This window comes from Colletotrichum destructivum, chromosome 7, assembly GCF_034447905.1.
Source record: "Colletotrichum destructivum chromosome 7, complete sequence".
Classification (NCBI taxonomy): domain Eukaryota; kingdom Fungi; phylum Ascomycota; class Sordariomycetes; order Glomerellales; family Glomerellaceae; genus Colletotrichum; species Colletotrichum destructivum.
In genome coordinates, this window is record NC_085902.1 from 1737146 (window position 1) to 1755436 (window position 18291).

The following is an 18291-nucleotide window of genomic DNA, read 5'->3' on the forward strand; positions in this document are numbered from 1 at the left end:
CTTTGGCGTCCTAACGTCAAACTTCGTGCGTTCCAAGTCCATCCATTCTAAGTCGACGCAAGAGGCTCCGAACCGTCTCCTCGCAGCAATCTCGGGTACCTCGCCTCCTCGCCCCTGTCCACCACGGCTTCCAGGAACGCGGCCAGCACGGGGCTCATATTCTTCTCCTCGGCTTTGGCAGCCCAGTCCACCATGGACAGGCTCGCAAAGGAGCGGCCGAACCGGTGTTCCATGTAACTCCGGAACTCGTGGACGGGAACCACATTCCCCTCGGTATGGTGCACAATCCGGAGCTGTTGGTACGAGACTCCCGACTCCGTCGTCTCCCGGAACGACCCGACAACTGCGGCGGCCGCCGTCGGAAGCTGGCACATGTCCAGAAACCCGGAGAAGGTGTCCAGAGACGGGACGGCACCGAGGAGGACCGAGTACTTGTGGATCATGTTTACGGCGTCCAGCTCGTCGGCGTCGTCGGACATGAGATAGCCCGTCCGGTGGATCGTGACAGGCAGGCCCGTGGCCGCGGAGCAGTTCTCGAGGAACCGCTCGCACACCCACTTGGTCGTGGTGAAGCCCTCGCGTCCCAGGGCGGCTGGGGGGTAGTGCGACGAGACGGGCCGCTCGGGGTACGAGGTCTCGCCGCTGAAGAGGACGACGCGGGGGCTCGAGATGTAGTGGAACGGGATCTTGCGGGCGAGCGCCAGGCGGGCGAGGAACCTTGTCGACTCGACGTTCTGCGTGCGGATCGAGTCGTAGTTGTTCAAGCAGGACCCCTCGGCACCGGCGTGGACGACGATGTCCGCGCGGGTCTCGAGGTGTTCCCGCTGCGCCGCCGTGAGGCCGAGATCGCGTTCGCCGAGGCCGCCGACGTAGACGTGTAGCTTGTCGCTTGGCAGCGCGAGGCTCGCCTCTCGGTCCGGGGGCACAGCGATGCAGTGGACCTCGGCGACGGAGGCGTCCTCGAGGAGGAGACGCAGAAGCCATGCGCCGAGCCCTGCGTGGGCGCCGGTGAGGAGGACCACTGTGGAGGAATCCTCCCGGCGGCCTTTCGGAGCTGTCTGGGTAATGCCGTTGAAGTGACTTGACGACGACGATGACGACGTGTCAGCATCCATGACGAAGGACGACTCGCCATCCCAGAACTCCCAGTCAACGCCGCCGCTCTGCGACTCCTTTGCGCCGCGGACGGCGGCGGCCATAGAACGGAGGGTGCTGGCCTCGAAGAGCTGGATCAACGGCACGGAACAGCGCCACCGTTTCTGGATCGTTTTGCGGAGGTTGACCAGAAGCAACGAGTTGCCCCCGAGCCGGAAGAAGTCCGAGTCAGAGTGGATGGCCCCGGCCGCCGCCGTTCCGTTCCGGATGATGGTGTCCGGAAGAACCGACTCCCAGACGAGGCCGAGTTCACGCTCGAATGTCGACAGCCTTTCGCCCGGCCTAGACGCCCGGGTTGTCGTCCGGGCGGGAATCGGGATGCGGTCCAGCGCCGGCCGGTCTAGTTTCCCGTTGTGGTTCATCGGCAGCCCGTCAAGGGCGACAATGACGGACGGCCGCATGTACTCGGGGAGGGGCAGGCTCGACGGCAACGACTCGAGGAACTCGTCCACGTCTTCTCCGTCGGCACTTCCGGGGGCAACCACAGCGAACGCAACAAGCGTCTTGTCGTCCTCGCCGCCGCGTACCGTCACGACGGCTTCGGCGAGCTTTCCGCCGGCCGTCTTCAGGATGTTGGATGCCACGTCGTCGAGCTCGATGCGGATGCCCCGGATCTTGACCTGCGTGCTGCCGCCGATGCGGCCGAGGACCACGAGCGAGCCGTCCGGCTTCAGGTACCCGGAGTCCCCCGTACGGTACATACCCGTCCACCCCCGAGATATGTCTTCGGGTGATGCGAACGGATCCGGCACAAAGGCCGAGGAATGCCGGGGGCCGGAGTCGGAGCCGGAGGACAGTCCTAAGTACCCCCGACTGACGCCGGCACCCCCGATACACACTTCGCCGGCGCAGCCGTCTGGGAGCAGGTTCATGGCCTCGTCGACGACGTAGACCGAGACGTTGTCAAGGGTGCGGCCTACAGGGATGGGCTCCTCGAGGTCTTTTTCATCGTCCCGGCTGTAGGGGACCTCCTCGACGCTGCAGAAGATGCACGTCTCTGTCGGCCCGTATACGTTGAAGACTTTCACATTAGAGCACATGAACCGCTTGAACCGGCCGGCTAGTTGCGGTGTGAAGACCTCGCCGCCGACGACGACCGTCCGGAATCCGCCGCACGTCCGGAGGGTTCCCAGCGCGTCGTGCCGGAAGATGTGCTTGAACTCGGCGGGCGTGCCGGACATGAAGGTCACTCCCTCGCTCTTGATGAGCCCGACGACGGCGGACGGGTCCTGTCTCTGGTCCTTGGATGCAACGACGAGCGTGCCCGCGTTGGAGAGCGCCATAAAGATCTCAAAGGGGCAGAGGTCGAAGCCGACTGAGGTCTGCTGGAGCACCACCTCCTCTGTGGCCGGCCGGATGCCCAGGCGGCGTGATGCCGCCGCGATTATGTGCTTGTAGTTCCCCTGGGTGAGGAGGGCGCCTTTTGGCACGCCCGTGGTGCCGCTCGTGTAGAATAGAACGCCGGGCGCATCGGGCAAGGATCGATTGCCCATCGGAGAAGAGGAGGAGGAAGAGGAAGAAGAGAGTGTGTTCAGAGTCGAGATACCTTCGTGTGGCTCCCCGAGCCGAACTGCCAGGCCTTGCGTAGCGCCGTGGTGGAGGATAACCACCGGCTTGCAGTCCGCCACGATGCGGGCCAGTCTCTCGGCGTGATTCGTCGTGTCGAGAGAGACAGCCACCAAGCCGACTTTCAGGACGGCCAAGAGGGCGAACACGTAGTCCGCCGACGGCTCGAATAGAAGGCAGCAGAAAACCGGTGGCGACGACGATGCGGCTTTGCTGACGGCGGTGGCCTCAAGTAAAACAGCCGCGATCCTGTCTGTCTCCGCCGCCACGTCGCGGTACGAGTAGGACCTAGATCCGTCTTTGAGGGCAACGCGGTCCGGGTAGGCCTCGGTGATGTTGTCGATCTGGCGGGAGATTGTGCCGGGCCACTCGTCCTGCACGCGGAGACCGCGTCCGGTGAGGGCGGAAGAAGAAGACGCCGCCGAGGCGAACCTGGCCCTGCTGCCATGCATAGATAGCTCGGCGACGGCGGACTGCGGCGTCTGACACGCGGACTCGAGCAGGCGGACGTAGCAGTCGAGAATGGATCGGCCCGCCTCCTTGGAGTAGAGTGCGTCCTGGACGGCGAAGTGGAGGAGGGACGTGCCGTCGGGGGTATCGGTGATGCTGACGCCGAGGTCGTACGGGTTTCCGGAGCTCCGGGATCGGGCGTACGTGAGCTCGGCAACGCCCACGGAGCCGAGCCCGAGGATGCCGAGGCGGTAGTTGATGATGACCTGGAAGACGGGGCTGTGCCGGGCGGTACGCGGAACCTGGAGCTCGTCGAGCAGGGCGTCGAGGGGCATCGTCGTCGCGTGGGCGAGGGACGAGAGGATCCTCGACGACAGCCGCTTGCACAGTGACGCAAAGGTGTTTGAGTCCGTGTCTTTGCTGGCGTCGATCCCGTCGTCATCGGGGTGGATCCTGACCCGGACCGGCACGATGTTGACGAAACACCCAGCTGTCCCGGAGAACTCGGAGCCCGACGGCCGGCCGGCGTCGACGGCGCCGATGCAGAAGTCGTTGCTCCGGGACAGCCGGGCGACCAAGGCCGAGAGCACGGCGAAGTGGAAGTGAAAGGGCGTCACGTGCAAAACACTGCTGCTGAGCTGCCGGATGCGAGACACGAGGTCCTTGGGGAGGACGGCCTCGACGACGGTGGTGGCGTACCGGCTCGTGGCCCTTCGCGTCTTGGTGTGCGCCATGGGGAAAAGGGGCAACGGGGCGTCTTCGAGGAGGCCGGCCAGCTCGCGCCTCCAGAAGCCGACGGCCTCGGCGCAGTCGCCGCGCTCCACCCGCTCCCGCTGCCGGACGGCGAAGTCGATGTACTGCGGCACGGCCGGCAGCTTCTGCCCCTCGTAGGAGCGGGCGAGGTCTTTCAAGAGGACGATCCACGTGACGCCGTCGATGGCGATGTGGTGACTCGACAAGATGAGGGTGTGCCGGTCCGGGGCGTGGCGGAGGAGGCTGAGACCGAGACAGACGCCCTCCTCGAGGTTCCAGCGTCGTCCCGTTAGCGCGGCATACTCTTGGTCCGCCGTCTCCTGCGAGGCCTCGTCGACGAGGCGGAACGGGCACGACGAGGTTGCCGTGACGGCCTGCATCGGCTGGCCCGTCTCGGCGTCCGTGTAGAAGCGCGTTCGGAGGATCTCGTGGTGCCGCGTGACCTGTTGGAACGCCCGCCTCAGCCGGTCCGCGTCGAGGGGCCCGCGGAGTTCGTACATGGAGGTCTCGTTGTAGGTCGTCGGGTCGTCCAGGAAGCCCTGGAGGAACCACAGACGCGCCTGGGCGAAGGACATGCGCGCTTGCCGGAGGATGAGCTCGGAGGCCTTGCGTTCTTTGAAGTATCCGTCCTCTCTCGATCCTTCTTTGTTATTACCACTGTCTGATAGAGTTAGTGGTGTTGGCAGTGCTGCTGATGCCTCTGACCCCGGCGTTCCAGCAGAATATGAAGAAGATGATGATAACGATGACGATGATAAAGGCGTTGGCATGGCATCCGGAGTGGTTGACGAGGACCCATCAGTGTTGTCTAGATGATTTGCTGCTTTCTTGACGGCCGGTTCAGATACAAGATCCTGAGCCATCTCATTCCTCGTAGAGTTGTCGCTGCTGTTTTTCGCCTTCGCCTTCGCGGCCAAGGCGGAGGTCGACGCGGCTCGACAGATGGACTCGCCCGTCGCACCGCTCAGGATCTGCAGAACGGATACGTCGGCGCCAACGACGCGGCGGAACCATGCCTGGACTTCCATCGCCAGCAGCGAGTCCAAGCCGAGGCTCACCAGAGGCAGATCCATCTTGGCCCCGGCCCCTGGCGGGAGCTGTAGCAGACTCTCCAGCCGCTGCGCGAACGCCTGTCGGACCTTGTCCAGGACGGCCTCCTCGTCGCCCGATGATGCCGCGCGGATGACAGCCTGGACGTCTTCGACCAGAGACGACGAGGACCCGCCGGCGCTCGTCTCCGCTGCGGCCGCGTCCCGCTTGTCCCGGACGTAGAAGGCGAACCGCGGCTCGGGCGCCCAGAACGGCCTCTCGGCGTCGTTATCGCTTATGGCCAAGCCCGCGATGAGCTCACCGCGATAGGGGTGAGAAGAAGTATAAGAAGAAGAAGATGAGGAGGAGGAGGATGATGAGGAAGAGGACAAGGACGAGGACGAGGACGAAGCAGAAATGGAAGAAGGTCGCCCTGACAGGATGCCCTCGGCAAACATGACATGGACTTCTGCCTCACACAGCGCGAGAACACACATGCTGCGTAGCTTCTTGGCCACGATGGGGTCCTGCCGGGTCACATATCCCGTGTCCGAGATCATGCCGACGTCGACCACAGACCCGGCGAGCCCGCGGCGTCTCCGGTCCGCCGCGAGTCCGGCCATAAAGGTGTTGGCCATGTGGTAGTTGGACTGGCCCGGCGTGCCGATGACGCTGCCCGTGGACGACAGCATGACGAAGAAGTCGAGACCATCCCCGCGGTCCGAGAAGATGCGGTCGAGGTGGATACTGCCGTTGACCTTGGGCCCGAGGACCGTGTTGACCGAGGCGGCGTCCGTCTGCGCGAATAGCCCGTCCGAGAGTACCATGGAACCGTTGCAGACGCCGGCGACGGGGGGCATCGTGCGAGCCACCTCGTCCACCACTTCCCGGATGCGCTCCGGACGCGTCACGTCCATGGCCCGGACGACGACCGTGGCCCCCCACGCCCTGGACATGGACTCGATCCAGGCCGGGCTGACGTGCGGGTCCCGGCTGGCCAGCACCACGTGGCGGACGCCGCCGTCCCTGATCATCCACGTGCAGATGGAGATACCGACGTCTCGAGTGAGCCCGACCATGAGGTACGTCCTGTCCGGCCTGAAGAGCTGGCTTGGGGGCACCGGTTGGAGCCGGGCCTCGACGGGTGTCGTCCGGGCACCGCGCCAGTCCACGACAGGCATGGGGTTCGGGAAGGATGACGTGGAGTTCAGGTCTTCCAGGGATACCAAAGGCGGAGGCGGCGGTGTGCTTGGCCACTCAGGGACGGTTGACGCATAGGCTTCCTGGAGCAGACGAGAAACGGGGATATCACCGCCCGACCAGGAAGTTGGGGGAGGATGAAGGAAGCGTCCGATGCAGGGCTTCTGCTGCAGAACGAACGGAGGAGATACCCTGGACAAGAGGACGTCGGACTCAGCATCTCCGACGGAATCTCCCACGATGATGGCCGTGGTCCTGATGGGTATCACGGACTTGAGCACGCGAGCCGGGCTGGCCGGGTGGATGAAGCCCAGTCGTGCCGGGTCCGTCGACGTGGCGAAGACGCGGACGCCGTGCTCCTCGGCTTCCCTCTCGAGGACCCTCACGACCGTCTCGTCGAGGCCGTGAGCCCATAGGACGTGGTCCCGGGGCACCGAGCGGACCCAGGCCCGGGCGGATAGAGTAAGCGCCACAAGGCCGAGCATCTCGGGACGGAGTGTTTCTCCTGCGGCCGGCGTATAGACTTGGGTACCGGGCACCTGCACTACGGAAGAGTTGCTGGGCGAGAGCACGACGACTGCTGTGCTGCCGCCGACTTTCTGGGGCTTCTCGGTCTGCGTCTGTCGTCTTCCCAAGCCCAAATACTGCGGGGGCTGATACGGGAGGATGGTCAAGGGGGCGAGCGTGGAGAAGTCGATCTCGATGGTTTCTGTTCCATCCCCTTTCTCCGACACGACCTTGGAGCTCGCCACCAGTCCTGCTGCTCCTAGTCCTGCTTCTTCCTCTTGCTGACGGGCGATCTCGACTACGTGAGTCTCGGTCGTGACATCCTTAATGATCCTGCGCCGGGTCGAGTTTGCGCGGTCGTTGGGCTCCCGGCACTCCTCGACGCGCGGGATGAACAACTGGTTATTTCGTAATGACAGCTCCGTCTCCAGCGTTACGAGCGTGTTGTAGCTGCCATCGTTGCCATCTTCTTCACCAACACCGCACGCTGCACAGAGGACCAGGCGGAGAAAATGCTGTAGGAGCGTATCTGCGTCCGGCTTCGACTCACCCTCGAGGTCTAGCACCTGGAGACGCCTCGACAGGGCGGGCTTCTCGGCGCGGAGGCCACGGCACAGCCCGACCATCATATTGGAGAACGGGTTCGATATCCCGGCGTTCCGTGTCACCAGCAACATGCCCTCGGCGTGGTCGACAAGGGCCTTGAACCCGGCGAGCGTGTCCTCGTCGACGCCGTTCATGCTGAGGGACGGCCGGTCCAGCTCGGCGAGACACAGCACGAAACACTGCTGCGGCAGACCGAGCGACGATGACGATGAGGACGACGACGACGACGACGACGACGATAACGACAACTTCCCAATGCTCCGTACGTCGGGGAAGTACACGACGTCACCCTCACCATGCCCCGAGAGTCGGTTCCGTATCGAGCGGACCATCTTCGACGTGGCAAAAGACGAGCCCCCGACAACGACGAACCGAGTCGATGCCGGCACCATGTGCGTGTGGAGCAGCGGCTCGCGGATGGCTTCCACGGTCTCGTCGATGGCTTGGCTGACAAAGGAAGAGAACGTGGAGAGCTCCTCGTCCTTCTGGTCGCCGCTCAGCAGGTCGATGCCTCCGAACCCGGCCCCGCGGAGCTTCTCGTCCCACGTCTCGACGGCGGCTACCGGTCCGAAGCGCCGGCACTCCGTGTCCCGGGCCAGCCACCACCCCTCGAGGCCGCCCATGATGACCTGGATCCGGAGGTGGTCCGACGAAGGCTCTGTGGCGACGAGAAAGCCGCCGGGCCTCAGCAAGCCCCGGACCCGACCCAGCACGGCCCCGATGTCGTCCGAGACGTGCAGCACGTTGGCGGCGATGACGATGTCGTAGGCCGGCGCGTCGAACCCCTGCTCGGCGAACGGCAGGCCGATGTCGAGCTTCCTGTACGTCATCTTATGCGCGTACTCGGCGAATCGCTTCTGCGCCTCCGGGAAGAAGGCCAGCGACACGTCGGTGAAGGTGTAGCTCCCAAAGTGACCTCCGACGGCCTCGAACACGGCCGACGTCGTGGCCCCCGTGCCGGCGCCGAGCTCGAGGATGCGCGCCTTGGGGTACCGGTGCGACAGCGCGCGCATGTAGGCCGAGACCTGCCTTTGCGCGTTCCGGAGCCCGAGGCCCTCGCGGTAGAACCGGCTCAGCTTGTCGTCGGCGAAGAGCACGTGGACCATCTGCTTCTCGTTGCGGAACACGCTGCCGGCCTCGTCGCCGACGGTCCGGAGCAGCTCGAAGTCGACCTGGTCCTTGTTCCTCGCGAGGATCCCGTCGATCGTCTCCCTTGTGTCGTCCGCCCAGGACTGGTTCTGCTGCTGCTGCCCCCGCCACTGTTGGTGGTTCGACGAATTCTCCACGTCGTCCGCCAGAGCCGTGAGCTGCTGCACCATGAGCTTCTCGTGCGGCTTGAGGTTGCCGACGCCCACCTCGGCCGCCGAGGCCAGCAGCTTCCGGCAGAAGAACAGGGCCACGCGCTCGGCTTCCTCCACGGCCGCGTCCTGCGGCGGGTCGTAGTCGATGCCGAAGTCGGAACCCCCGAGCAGGTCAGCCTCCCACCTCGTCTCGGCAAAGAGGATGCGGTCGTTGGCGGCGCTGGGTCGACCGAGTGCCGCCAGCGTCATGCCCTCGAGCTGGAGCCAGGGCCGGGTGAAGCCGTCATCGGGCGAGTAGATGCTGACGTCGCCGCTGATTTTGGTGGCGGACGCTTCCGTCGTGAAGGCGTCGATCAAGACGTCGACCCGTCCGCTGGTTGACGACGGTGTGAGAAGTCTTTGGGGGTTTACCGTGATTTTGTTGAAGCTCTGCGGCAGATACGCCGTCCATAGCCTCTCGGCCGTGGGAGCGTTGAAGGCGGCAAAGACCTGTATTTGTGGTGTTAGCTCGTTGGTCGGTCTCTTATATTTGTTTCAATGTGTCTTCACTCTCACTCTCATTCTCACTTTCGCTCTTACTTTCACTTTTACTTTCACTCTCTTCCACTGAGATATGTGGTCGAACCAATTTGAAGTACACAAAACAAACTACTTACCGGTTGAAGAGCAACGTCGATAAGAGCCGGGTGATACAACCCCCCGTACTCCATCTCCTCCGCGGCCCACGACGCAGTCGCTGTCGCGATGCCGTCAACACGGCGCATCGACTCGACGCGCTTGAACAGGTCCTGGTACTCCAGCCCCGTCTCGCGCACCGATCCATAGAACCGCTCGACATCGACGGGGCTTACAGAGGCCGGAAGCGGGTCGGCGCGGGGAGGCAGCAGCTGCAGCAGCAAGCCATCCGGCGACTCGCCAAAGCACAAGGAGAGGGTCCCGAAGCACGTCCGGTCCACGGCCCCGGTTGCGGCATCCGGGCAGACATAGACCGAGAAATCAGCCGTGAGCTTTCCTTCTCCACCGCTCTGACCGCCGGCCGCGTCTCTTACCTTGACCGACGTGATTATCTCCACGGGTCTGGGGCCGTCCTCGAGCTTGAGCGGTCTCTCGAGCGTCAGGCCGTCGATCTCGACCAGCGCCACGAGCCGGTCCCTGGCGACGAACCGGGCCACCTCGAGCATCATCGCCACGTACCCGGCCGAGGGGAACAGGACCTCTCCTTGGAACGAATGGCCGCGGAGCCAGGGGAGCTCTTTCAGGCTCAGGAAGTTGCGCCACCGCGGCTCCCAGTCCGAGTCGTCGGGGCACCGGTGCCCAAGGAGGCGGCTGCCGTTACCCCCGGACCGCAGCCGGTGGTTCCGCGATAGCCTCGACTCACGCCAGATGGGCGCGGCATGATCCCACGAGTAGGTCGGAAGATCGTGCACTACCTTGGGCGCCGGAATGTCGTTGTCCGCCCGGTCGTCGTCACGCCAACACGCTCGATACCCATCATAGTCGAGAGCTGCTGCTTCTGCCCCAAAGTTTGACCAGAGGAAACCGAACAGCTCAGAGAAAACAGTGGCGCAGTTCTCCCCCCTCTTCATGCTTGCGCAGTAGGGAATCTGTCTCCCCAAGTGCGGCCTCACGGTTTGGTTGACGGGCCCTTTCAATGCCGGGTGCGGGCCAACCTCGACAGCAACATCAAAGGGACCTCCGTTGGTCAGGGCTGCCGTGATGGCGTCGGTAAAGAGCACCGGTCTCACCATGTTTTCGATCCAGTATGGCCCGCCGAGGTCATCAAGCCTCCGGTCCCAGTACCGGTCCGCGTTCCCGTCCACGCTGGAGACCCAGACACACTTGCCAGCCCCGAGCGGGCTGATGCCGCACGCGCGCATGGCCGCAAGATACGCATCGGAGCAGGCCTCCATGTGCGGCGAGTGATACGCCTTGTCGGTCCGGAGAACCCGGGCAAACACGCCCCTCTCGTCCAGCGCCGCCTTGGCCTCGACAACGGCGTCGACGTCGCCCGAGAGCGTGACGCTCGAGGGCGAGTTCTTGGCCGCGAGGCAGATGCGGCCGCGGAAGGACTCCTCGCGGCAAAACTCCTCCGCCGCGTCGGCGCCGACGCCCACGGCCATCATCGAGCCCCGGCCGGCGAGCCTGCTGGCGTACAGGCCCCGGTAGAAGGCGATCCGGATGGCGTCGGACATCGAGAGGATCCCGGCGGCGAACAAGGCGGCGATCTCGCCGGATGAGTGGCCCACGACGGTGCTGAAGCGGACGCCGCTCGCCTCGAGCATCCTCGCGAGGCCCATCTCCACGGCCGTCGTGGCGGGTTGCGCGATCTCGGCCTCGGCGATGCGGCTAGCCGAAACCGGTGACTTTAGCAGCTCGTCTCTCAGCGACCAAGACGGCGCATCGGGCAGCGCGGCAAGGCTCCGGTCACACTCGTCGATGGTCTCCCTGAAGATGCGGCTCTTCTCCATCAGTTGCTTGCCCATGCCAGGCCACTGAGCGCCTTGGCCGGTGAAGACGCCCAAGACACCGAAGCCTTCGGACGGAGACACCAAGCTGGAGACGGGTGTTCCTATCGTGGGTTGGTTGTGTTGTTGTTGTTTTTCTTGTAGTTGGTGTGTATCAGTAGCAGAGTCGCCCACGGTTTCCTCGAGACTTCGCAGCAACTCCTGACGAGACACCGCCGAGAACGACTTGCGAAAGGTGAAGGCACTGCGGCGTGTCCACAACGTCCAGGCCACGTCCCCCAGCTTCACCTCAGGATGGTCACGCAAGTAGCGGGCCAGTTTCCGTACGTTCTCGAGCAGCGAGGTCTGCGAGTGCCCGCTAACAACCAGGGGAGAAGCTACTACCAACTCCGTCTCTGTCAGTGGTTCATTTGTTTCTTTCCTATCATCACCATTGTTTTCCTCATCATCATCTTCACCGTATGACTCCAGGATGACGTGAGCGTTTGTGCCGCCGAACCCGAAGCTGTTGACGCTGGCACGCTTCGGCTGTCCCGCCGCCGGCGCCGGCCACGCCGTGGGCTCCGTCGGCACCTGGAGGACGTGCCGAAGGCCCTCGATCTTTGGGTTCAGCGACGTGAGATGCAGGTTGGGCGGGATCGTGCTGTGCTTCATGGCCAGCAGCACCTTGATGACGCCCGCGAGCCCGGCGCAGCCCTCCAAGTGGCCGACGACTGTCTTGATCGAGCCCACGAGGAGAGGACGCCGGGCCGTCGTGTCCGAATTTGTTTCTTGTTTGTCAGAGGAGGATGCAAAGAAACTGTCGTATATGCCCCTGGCTTCGGTTGGGTCGCCGGCCTGCGTTCCGGTTCCGTGACTGTAGCGCGTATAGATAATGTCAGCCCATATACACACACACAAACACATACACATCTCGCTTCCCATGTAGAAAGTTACCCTCGGCCACAACATCGTGCATGCTCCGTTCGCCTCAAGGTAGCCCGCGGCTTGCTGCACTTACGCCTCGAAATACTGACACCTCTCGTCCGGGTTCAACGGGTCCAGTCCCGCGGCCCGATACGTCTCGGCCGTCAACCTCGCCTGCGCCGCGGCGCTCGGCATCGTGATGCCTGGCGTGCGCCCGTCCGAGTTGACGCCCGAGTTGCGCACCACAGCGTGGATGGGATCGCCGTCCCGTACGGCTTTCGAGAGCGGCTTCAGCAGCAGCGCCGCGACACCTTCGCCTCGCGCGTAGCCGTCCGCCTGCGCGTCCCACATCCGGCACTTGCCCGTGGGCGAGAGCATCCGCAGCTTGGACTCGCTGATGTACATGTCCGGGCCGAAAATGAGGTTGGTGCCGGCGACGACTGCCGTGTCCGCCGCGCCGCCGCGCAGGTCCTGCACGGCGAGGTGCATCGCCACGAGCGAGGACGAGCACGCCGTGTCCAGGCAGATGGAGGGCCCGGCGAGGTCGAAGAAGTACGAGATGCGGTTCGCCAGGATCGCGCGTGAAGTGCCGGACGCCGTGTACTGGGACAGGTCCTCGGTGTCGCGGTATTGGATCGTCTCGTAGTCGCCCGTCATGACGCCCACGAAGACGGAGCATCGCGAGCCCCGGAGCCGGTCAACGCTCAGTCCGGCCGACTCGGTCGCCTCATACACGGTCTCGAGGAGGAGCCGCTGCTGAGGGTCCATGGCCTCGGCCTCGAGCGGGCTGATGTTGAAGAACGTCGTGTCGAACAGCCGCGGGTCCTCGTCGAGGAAGTAGGACTTTGTCACATTAGACTTGCCGTGGTGTTCGCCGTTCTCGTTGTAAAACTTGTCCAGCCTAAGGCGGTCTACGCCGGGCTCCCTCGACAGGTCTCTTCTGCTGTTCAGCACCTCCCACAGCTTACCTGGCGTGTTGGCGCCGCCGGGGAACCGGTGTGCCAGTCCTATAATGGCGATGGGTTCCATAACGATCTGCGGTTCTTCATGAGATTCATGAGAAGGAGAAATCCAACAACTAGGGGGGAATGGGAAGCTCATGTAGCTGGCCGAATTTACTCACCTTTTCTCTCTTGCTGTAATAGACAAGTAGGTTTAGTGTACTCGTCAGTCATCAGTTATGGTGAGCTCGTTGAAAGGTTTTCGTGCGAATGCGCAAGTTTTGAAGATGAACAAGTCCTTGAATATCGACCAAGGTGGTCCAAGACTGAACGGACAATGGCGTCTTCTTGTCAGATCTGTTGTGCTGCGACTGGGAGATCGCTGCAAACCCGACATGCTGGATCTCATCGGCACCCTTGTCGCTAGGTAGAGTTTCGTATGACAGGGCTTCACTCAAGCAAAAGTCCGGCTAGTCATTCCGGCTCTGGTATCTATCTATGTGTTCCGCCCCAAGTCCGCGGTTGAAGCAGCAACATATAACAATCTCATTAAATATCGTGTCCACTTTCTATACTACACGATTCAAACTCTATAGGTAGAAAGAAAGCTTATGGAATGAGTCCCTTGGCCATCCAACCAGCTTCTTGCCGGTCGTGTGTTCTGTCAATAGCGTGACAGGCCACGTCCAACACTTGCATGGACATTTGATAGCCGGAACGGAGGGCCATCTTTAGGAGTCAGATCGCATCGTGGACGGCATCGGATACGTAGTGGATGGCTCACGAGTCAGGGCTCGGCGTCGTCGGAACGTCTCATCTATGAACGGCTTCAAAGTAAGTTCAAGGTACGCATGCATTAATATATTTTCCCTTGGATGCCTAAACGGCTTGCAAGTACAATCTCAAGCAAGGGTGACTTGTCTTTACATATCTCGCATATCCTGGAATCGGTCGTTCGAGGAAATATCACCCGGCGACCCGGGACAAGGTTTAGTGATCTAGCCAAAGCCACTTCAAACCTTCTCCAAAAAGAAACTTGTATGTATTCTGGCAACTCTTCAATTTGACAACCGTCAGACTTGAATTATTACATTCGGTTGCTTGCTCACTCACAAATCTCCAATAATCATCCAGATAGCTCGCCTACCATCATGACGCAGCCCGAGAGAACGAGAAAGGTCATACTGGTCCAGAGCCCGGGGACGGCCACGGTAGCAACAGTTCCCATACCGATACTGTCACCCACCAACATCCTCGTCAAGACGGCATGCGTCGGCCTCAACCCCTCGGACGCAAAGATGGTACAGGCCGGTACGCCCCAAGGCTCCATGGCGGGCCTCGATTTCGCCGGCGAGGTGGTCTCCAAGGGATCTCAGGTCGGCTCGCACATCCGGCCCGGCGACCGGGTGTGCGGCGTCGCCTTCGGATACAACAGAGACAACGATGCCACTGGTGCCTTCGCCGAGTACGTCGTGGCCGAGGAGCATCTGGTCTTTGGCATCCCCGACGGCCTGTCGTTCCAAGAAGCCGCCACTCTCCCGTGCGGTCTGCTCACCGGCGGCATGGTTCTTCACCACTCGATGAAGCTGAGAGACGCACCCGCAGATATGACCGCACACGTCTTGGTGTACGGTGGGAGCACGGCCTCCGGCATATTCATGATACAGCTTCTCAAGCAGTAGGTCCCCTCCCCCTCCTCTCCCTCTCTCACTCCCCCCCCCCCCCCCCCTTCCGACGCTTCTCGGTCTATACTGCGAGCCTCGCCCCCCACTCCGTTGACAAATGAACCCAAACAGTGCCGGATTCATACCCGTAGCAACATGCTCGCCTCACAACTTCCATCTAGTCAAAGAGGCCGGGGCCGCGGCCGCCTTCGACTACAACTCGCCCACGTGCGCATCTGACATCCGCGCCCTGACCGACGACCGCCTGGCCCACGCGGCCGACTGCATCACCACGCCCGCGTCCATGAAGATCTGCTACGACGCCATGGGCGCCGCCGGCGGTCGCTACGTCGCCCTCGACAGCTTCCCGATCGTGTCCCACTCGCGGCGCGCCGTCCGGCCATCCTGGGTATTCGCCATGAGCGCCTTCGGCTGCGCCGTCGACTGGGTGGCCCCGTACAAGTGCCATCCCACCCCGGCCGACCGTCTGTTCGCCGAGACCTGGATGAGGCGGGCGGCCGGCCTCGTGCGAGATGGGGAGGTCAGGCCGCTCCGGTTTCGCATTGTGGGCGACTCGCTGGGGGATGTGAGCAAGGGCCTCGAAGAGCTGCGACGGGGGACGGTGTCGGGCGAGAAGCTCGTCTGCATCGTCAACAGGTCCATCGTGAACCCCGTTTGACTCGAGTCAGGCTTTAGATACGATGGACTATATGCCCGACTTCGTATACAGAGTAGGGAGGAAGTTAATTAGTGACATGAACCAGCGGGCTGGAACGTGTCATTTTTCTGCCCGATATGTTTTAAGCTTGAACTCAAACAAAATAGGTTACATCAACACGAGTAGTTGCCAAACTGAACAGAGTTTGGGCTGCCTTTCAGGGTCTTCTTGGAGGAACCATGGGTGGCACGAGTCAGCGTTATTGGACGCGGTGTCCCTATCGTCCCAACCTAAGGACGAACCAGGCCATCCATCCGCGCGGCTGGCATCACCGCCTTTCTCTCCAATCTCCCTCTGCCTCTCTGGCTCTCTCGTTTTCTTCCATCCTCGGGCGATGGTCTTGTGAGACTCTGTTTTGGTTTTTAGTTACATCCTTCCATGCCAAGCATAATGTCTTCCCCCAAAGTCCTCATCATCGGGTGCGGCGTGGCCGGGCCCGTCGTGGCATGCTTTCTAAAGCAAAAGGGCTATGAACCCATCGTTTTCGAACGAATAGAATCACCGGGCGACGTGGGCGCCTCGTTGATGATCTGCCCCAACGGCCTCAAGGTCCTCGAGCGCGTCGGGCCCATCCCCGACAAGCTGTTGGAGAACGGGCCGCCGGTCCTCGAGCTGTGCGACCACAAGGCTTCGGGCGAGGTTCTCGGCGGCTCCGACATCCCGACCGCGTTCGCCAAGCGGTACGGCCAGCCTGCCGTCGGGGTCAAGCGGACCTTGATCACCTCGTGGCTCAGGGACATGGCGGAGGAGAAGGGCATCGAGCTGAGGATGGGCTGGGCGCTCGAGAGGATTGAAGAGTCCAACGATTCCATCACGGCTTTCTTCGAGGGAGGAAAATCCGAGACCGGATCGTTCCTCATTGGCTGCGACGGGCTGAAGGCCACGACCAGAAAACTGCTCCTTGCGCGAGCCGGCCTGCAGGACGGACTGCCTTCGTTTACAGGTTTGACACAGGTACGAACTCGGTGTTTTATTTGTTTGTTTGTTTGTTTATTTGGCTTCCTGCACACTTCCGTTTTTATCAGACGATACGCCGGTGATTGACTCTTTTGGTGATCTTCTTATGACAGACCGCTGGGGTTTCGCCGACCCCAGATGCTTTCCGTGGACGTCCCGGGGCGAGGAACTGGTATGGCGAGCTGAGCCATGTCATCTGCTACGACATGACCCACGACAAGACGTCGTGGGCCCTGACGCTACCTGGTGAAGCCGTCGAGGAGGCGTCATGGGGTTTGTTCGATGACGAGCAGAGAGCGGCAGCCAAGAAGGCCATCTCGATCACGTTGGCGGCCAAGGGATGGGATCCGGTGGTGCTGGGCTTGGTCAACTCGGCCGAGCGCCTGATCAAGTACGGCATCTACGACCGCCCGGAGCTCAGCCCGGAACAGTGGTACTCGGGACGATGCGTCATGATCGGGGACGCCGTCCATCCCACGAGCGTCCATCTCGGTCAGGGCGCCAACCAGTCATGGTGAGCTTCCAAAGAAAAAGAAAAAGAAAATAGAAAGGGGAAGGCCCCGGGTTCGCCGAAAGGGACCCCAAAAGGCCACTGGCTGACATGAACTCCAGCGAGGACTGCTACTATCTCGCAGAGGCGATCCCAGACTTCGACCACACCAAGCCGCTCTCGACGGAGCAGCTGTCATCGATATTCAAGTCCTTCGCGGAAAAGCAGCAGCCGCACACGTCCGTCTTGGTCAACGGCGCGAGGGCGCTCGGCCGTGCTCGCGTGGCACCGCCCGAAGCTTGTGTCCAGCGCGACGCGGCAATTTCCCAGGCCATGGCTGATCGAGCGGGACTTCAGGCAAAGTTCGACTTTACCTACTCGAGACCGTTTCAAAGACCCTCATAAGAAGGGCCTAATGGTGATGCAGTGGACTAAAGTTGCGTAAAGAGAACCCGTGTTAGACTTTTGCTAGATTCTTAGTCTTCTTGCTTCAGAAGTGGCATATCTCGGCGTCGTCGACTTGGTTTGGCAATCAATCGCATTGGAAGACACTCTGAAACGTTGTGAGCAGTTTTGTGAATGCAGCCTGTGATTCCGGATTAGTGGGGCCGTGTTCGGTGTGGGGCGTCCGCGTCTGGCCGATCCGACGCGGGCACGCAGCCGGCGCATGGCTTGGTCCCGGTACATCGTCTCGCCGGCTCGCCAGCGGTTTTCCGGCTCCAAACTGGCACATGGCTTTCTCGCAACTTTTAGTGACATTTCGTTTGGCGTCTCTCGCAAGTTGAACAACTCGGTTTGCGTTCGTCGGAGAACAGAGCAGTCAGCAAGGGGCTTACGTAGGGCCAAGTGCAGACGATGGAATCAAGAGACGTCGAACGATGGGACAGGGAAATTTACTACTATCGCTACTGTTACCACTGCCTCATCTACGCCCCCCTGTCCTCGCAACCAATGTATCCGTGTTTCGACTTGATGTGATGGCGCACAACAATGTTAAACCTGGAAGGGAGGGAAACTGATGCCGAGGGTTGTTGGTTTTATTGAAGACTCATTTACGAATCAAAATTACACTAGGTTTTTGTGTGTGTGTGTCGGGCAAAAACGAGGCCATTAATTCCTGTCAGTAATTAACGCCTTATGAATCAACTCGTGACTGTGTGTGTGTGTTTGTGTGTTTGTGTCCCTGACTATGGCAGATGCAAACACCAAAGAACGAGATAGTCGGCTTTCTTAATCACCCCGGGAACAGCCAAGCTAGTTACAGTCAAGCGTCTTATCACGACCCTTCCAGGACAATAGGCCGACAGTAATTTCAGTGCACAATACATTCGTCGTGGAACTGCAGGCGTGGAATGTCTATTTCAGGGTCTGTTGCCATCGTAGAGGGGCTGTGTTGGTTGACGCCCGTCTGCCGGACTAGAGCACGTGGAGACGTTCGGGACAATGCCGAACGGAAGCGGAGCCGAGAAACCCCCCCACCATGCGAACCATTCGTTAGCGAACGAAACCTATTTTTAGACACGATACCGCGGTATTTCGAGTCTGGGCTGAGTCCAACGATCCCGGTAAGACAATGAACTGGA

At 61.6% G+C, this 18291-nt stretch overlaps 3 protein-coding genes across 3 annotated transcripts; 2 read left to right on the forward strand and 1 right to left on the reverse strand.

The window, feature by feature from the left end:
• Nucleotides 1-47: 47 nt before the first annotated feature.
• Nucleotides 48-13039, reverse strand: CDEST_11097 (Putative AMP-dependent synthetase/ligase domain, Acyl transferase domain superfamily, thiolase; the record flags this gene model as incomplete). Its single annotated transcript, XM_062927253.1, has 3 exons — nt 48-9056; nt 9224-11888; nt 12033-13039. The coding sequence occupies 3 exons, from the start codon at nt 13037-13039 to the stop codon at nt 48-50; spliced, it is 12681 nt and encodes a 4226-aa protein (XP_062783304.1).
• A 991-nt stretch (nt 13040-14030) lies between these two features.
• Nucleotides 14031-15222, forward strand: CDEST_11098 (Putative GroES-like superfamily, alcohol dehydrogenase-like, NAD(P)-binding domain superfamily; the record flags this gene model as incomplete). Its single annotated transcript, XM_062927254.1, has 2 exons — nt 14031-14557; nt 14676-15222. 2 exons carry the CDS (start codon nt 14031-14033, stop codon nt 15220-15222), a joined length of 1074 nt encoding a protein of 357 aa, XP_062783305.1.
• A 429-nt stretch (nt 15223-15651) lies between these two features.
• On the forward strand, nt 15652-17113 carry CDEST_11099 (Putative FAD-binding domain, FAD/NAD(P)-binding domain superfamily; the record flags this gene model as incomplete). Its single annotated transcript, XM_062927255.1, has 3 exons — nt 15652-16215; nt 16332-16732; nt 16831-17113. The coding sequence occupies 3 exons, from the start codon at nt 15652-15654 to the stop codon at nt 17111-17113; spliced, it is 1248 nt and encodes a 415-aa protein (XP_062783306.1).
• Nucleotides 17114-18291: the final 1178 nt, after the last annotated feature.